The 4,051-nt window shown below is 31.2% G+C and overlaps 1 protein-coding gene across 3 annotated transcripts; it reads left to right on the forward strand.

The window, feature by feature from the left end:
- Positions 1 to 488: 488 nt before the first annotated feature.
- LOC127073878 (E2F transcription factor-like E2FE) lies at positions 489 to 3,671 on the forward strand. Of its 3 annotated transcripts, none has more exons than XM_051015127.1 (11): positions 489 to 815; positions 895 to 962; positions 1,043 to 1,095; positions 1,189 to 1,266; positions 1,346 to 1,402; positions 1,486 to 1,642; positions 2,290 to 2,354; positions 2,439 to 2,511; positions 2,592 to 2,653; positions 2,762 to 3,097; positions 3,303 to 3,671. In XM_051015127.1, exons 1-11 carry the CDS (start codon positions 733 to 735, stop codon positions 3,306 to 3,308), a joined length of 1,038 nt encoding a protein of 345 aa, XP_050871084.1. In that variant the 5' UTR covers positions 489 to 732; the 3' UTR covers positions 3,309 to 3,671. The 3 variants fall into 3 exon arrangements, with proteins under 3 accessions (XP_050871084.1, XP_050871083.1, XP_050871082.1); XM_051015126.1 differs by having other exon boundaries at positions 2,762 to 3,160; positions 3,303 to 3,485; XM_051015125.1 differs by having other exon boundaries at positions 491 to 815; positions 2,762 to 3,152.
- The last annotated feature ends 380 nt before the right edge of the window (positions 3,672 to 4,051 follow it).

A 4,051-nucleotide genomic window follows, 5' to 3' on the forward strand; every position in this document is an offset into this window, starting at 1 on the left:
CGATTTGATTTTGAATAATTAATTAAAAAATTTTGATTCGATCCGATTCAATTTCATATAATTTAATTAAATTAATTTTTGAAAATTCAAATTATAAGTAAGTCATTTATTAAAATTTAAAAATACTAATATAGATTTGATAAGATATATAATATATAATATATCAAAAATTAATATCACAAAAATAAAAATAATTGATTATAGTTGAAAGAAAAAAAAATTAAGCTAAACTAACAAATAGTATTAAAAAAATAATAATAAAATTTAATTGGTTTAAGTAAATAGAGTATTACTCCACGTAAACCCGCCTAACCCTAGTAAAACTTGAACTGACGATGATGGATGATAAATTTAAAAAGCTGCATAGGCTGCGGCTGGCGCGTGGTGATTATTATTAATAATGATATGTAAAACAGTAAATTAAAAATAACAAACTCCCGCTTAACCCAAAACTTTTCAATAAAAATAAAAAACAAAAAACAAATTAATTTTCCTCCCTCCTTCTCTCCCTCCAAGACGCAATCCCAAAAACCCTTCCGAAACCAATATTTGGATCCAAAAAAACGCTCGCTTCATCCAATTTTCAAATTTCTACCCCGCCACACTCTCTTTCCCATTTTCTTAAATCTTAACGGCTTTGTCGTCTTCATCATCATCTCTCTCTCTCCTCAATTCATCCCTCTCGCTCTCTCTCTCTCTCTCTTCCCTCCAAAATTTTGAATTTCCAGATCCATGGCTTCTTCCTCAGATCCTCCTTCTTCCAGACACCACACCTACGACCGTAAACAAAAATCCCTCGGCCTCTTATGCACCAAGTAATTACTCGCTCTCACTCTCTTTCTCTCACGAATTCAATTCTTTAATTTCTTTATCGATTCAATTTTCCGATTGCAGTTTCTTGAGCTTGTACAATCGAGATAACGTTCATTTAGTCGGTCTCGATGACGCTGCCGCCAGATTAGGTCATTATCACTGTTCATTTTTTATTTTATTTTATTAATTAAATCAAAATAAATTGAATCTAATAGTTCTTAATTTTCAGGGGTTGAGAGAAGACGGATCTATGATATTGTCAATGTTTTGGAGAGCATTGGGGTTTGTTTTCTTTGTTCTTTTTAACGTTGTTTTTTATGTTCTTTCATGTTCCAATGTTTTTTTTTTAATTTTTAATTTTTAATTTTTTTTTAGGTTCTTGCAAGAAAGGCCAAGAACCAATATACGTGGAAAGGCTTTGGGGCGATTCCTGTTGCCTTACAGGAGCTCAAGGTAATTTCAATTTGCTTAGTGAATTTTTATATTTTGGGTTTCGATTTTTATTTTTTTTGATTTTGTAATGGGTTTATAGGAAGAGGGTTTATGGAAGAATTTCAATTCACAAGAAGGTGGCAATGAAGATATAAAGGTGAGTTTTTTTTTTGTTGTTGTTGCAATTTGTAATTATTTTTGAAGGATTGTTTATTGGTGTTGATTGATTTTGTGATTTAGATATCGGATGAAGATGATGAGGAAGAATCATATTCCCAACCCAATGGAAGTCAGACTGAATCATTATCGTTATCCCAAACCAATGGAAGTCAAACCAATGGAAGTCAGAGTGACAGTCTGAACCCTAATTCTTGTTTTCCCAGATCTTTGAAAAATGGTATGTTTATTACAAACATGTTTTAAGATTTATGAACATGTGTTTTTATTATTGTTGTTGTGTTTTGTCTTTGATGTTAACGTCTTGAATTGATTCTTAAAACTTTAATAACAAATGTGTTTGTTAACATCTTGTATTGATTCTTGAAACTTTTATGTTAACAACTGTGTTTGTAAATGTCTCTGACTTAAGGAAACAAGAGATGTTGGGCAAGCACAGATTGAGAGGTCTTCAATCTTAATCTAAACACATTAATATTTTATGGGTTATGAGTTTGTTACAGTTTTTTTTTGAAAATATTATAATTTTCAAACAATAATTGCTGTAGATTTGTTTTATCTTCATATTGTTATATTTATTAGTAAATATAAGAATCTGAAAAAATCTAGAAGATGGACTTAAGCTTGGCACTTTTGTCATTTGTTGAGACATTGGTATTCATTGCAGTCACATCATTCATAGTATTACAGAGAAACCAATCAAAATTTCATTTTGAGTCTCATAATTGTTGTTCAGATATCATAAACCTTGACTGAAATTTTGGCCTGGAATGGTTGAGAACTATGTTTTTTATAGCCACAGCACAGTGAAAGTGAATGTACCTGCTGCAATTTGTTGCTAACTCTTTCTACTCTGATGTTTTGCAGATAGAAGAGAAAAATCTTTGGCGCTGCTTACTCAGAATTTCGTCAAGCTTTTTGTCTGCTCTAATGTGAGAATTGTTGAATTTCTTGTTCATTCCAACTTGATTTATGTCTTTATTAACAATAATAATAATAATCACTCTACTCTATAGCTGGAAATGATATCCCTTGACGATGCTGCGAGGTTGTTGCTTGGAGATGCATATAATTCATCAACAATGAGAAGTAAGTTATAGAATGATTCATTAACAATAGAATCAGTGTTGAAACTTTTCACTTACACTCCCATTTGATTGTCCTTTCAGCAAAAGTTAGACGCCTTTATGATATTGCAAATGTGCTAACCTCCATGAACCTTATCGAGAAGGTGATATTCCTCGCAGTTTTCATTTTATGTTTCTTCGTTCATTTGTTTATCGATTATATCTACTGTACGAACTTTTTACACAAACTATGATGTTGCAAATTGATGCAGACGCATACTACTGATACACGAAAACCAGCATTCAGGTGGCTAGGCTTGAAAGGGAAGACATGGAACGAGGCATCACTTTACAATTCAAATCAAAACGAGTCCAAAAAACGTGCATTTGGAAACGATGTCACAAACATTAGCTTTGCGAGGAATAGAACTGATTCGTTCATTTCTGGAGACTTCAGCCAGAGCTTTAAGAAGCAAAAGACAATGGAAAATGATAGCGGGCTTGGTCAGGAAGATAAAAAGCAGACTTCAACGAACTATCAATTCGGTCCTTTTGCTCCGGCCTTCGTATCGAAATCCGGAACTTCTGAGAATACTAAAGTGAAGCAGGTGCATGATTGGGAGAGTCTAGCATCTGAACATTCCCCTCAGTATCAAAATCAAGGCAATTAAGTACTTTAAATCTTTTGCAAAACTGTTAAAAAATGATAATTTTCTTTTGAAACTTGTAATGTTAAAACAGTGGCTTGATTATTTAACCATGTTAATGAAGATTATTAAACTGATGTATTATTATGATTTGCTATTGATGCAGCTTTGAAAGAACTTTACTCACACTACATGGAAGCATGGAAATCTTGGTACTCTGAAGTTGCTGGGAAGAGGTCAACACAAGTTTTGTAACTTATAAATCCAACAAAATCAAATAAAATAGCTTTTTCCAAAAGAGATTGTCCACTGTAAGATGCATTCTAGATGAACCAACTTAGAGCTATAATTTACGGTTTTTTCTTCTTTCATGGCCTGATATCAGATTGGGCAATATTTGGAAATTCTATATCACACCTGTTTAGTGTTTAGCATAGAGTTTCAACCCATCTCTTGTGTTCAGCTGTTAATTTAAGAAACTCTTAAATAATTTATTTATAAAGAACAAGGTGGTTCTTTATTTCATTTTTCTCAATTCAAATTCGTCATTTAATTCTATACTCTAGATCATAATTGCATGGATCTATCATGTTCTTGAATGAATCTGATATTTTATAAATAAATTAAGTTGACTGAAGTTACATTTAAGTCTTTGAAAAAATTATATTCAAGCGAGTTTGGTTTTAGATGAACAAATAAATTTTATTTAAATATTAACTTTTGATAAAATTGTATTTGTAATATTAGAATTTTGTATTAATTATTATTTGATTCATGATTATCATTCAAACTTTTGATTGATTATTATCATTCAAACTATTTTGTCTACAAAGTTTAGTAAATTTAGTTAATACTATTAGATTAAAAGAAAACTTTGGTTAATATACAGTAGTACTATTTTTCTGAGCTGCACAC

Source organism: Lathyrus oleraceus, chromosome 4 (assembly GCF_024323335.1).
Source record: "Lathyrus oleraceus cultivar Zhongwan6 chromosome 4, CAAS_Psat_ZW6_1.0, whole genome shotgun sequence".
Classification (NCBI taxonomy): Eukaryota; Viridiplantae; Streptophyta; class Magnoliopsida; order Fabales; family Fabaceae; genus Lathyrus; species Lathyrus oleraceus.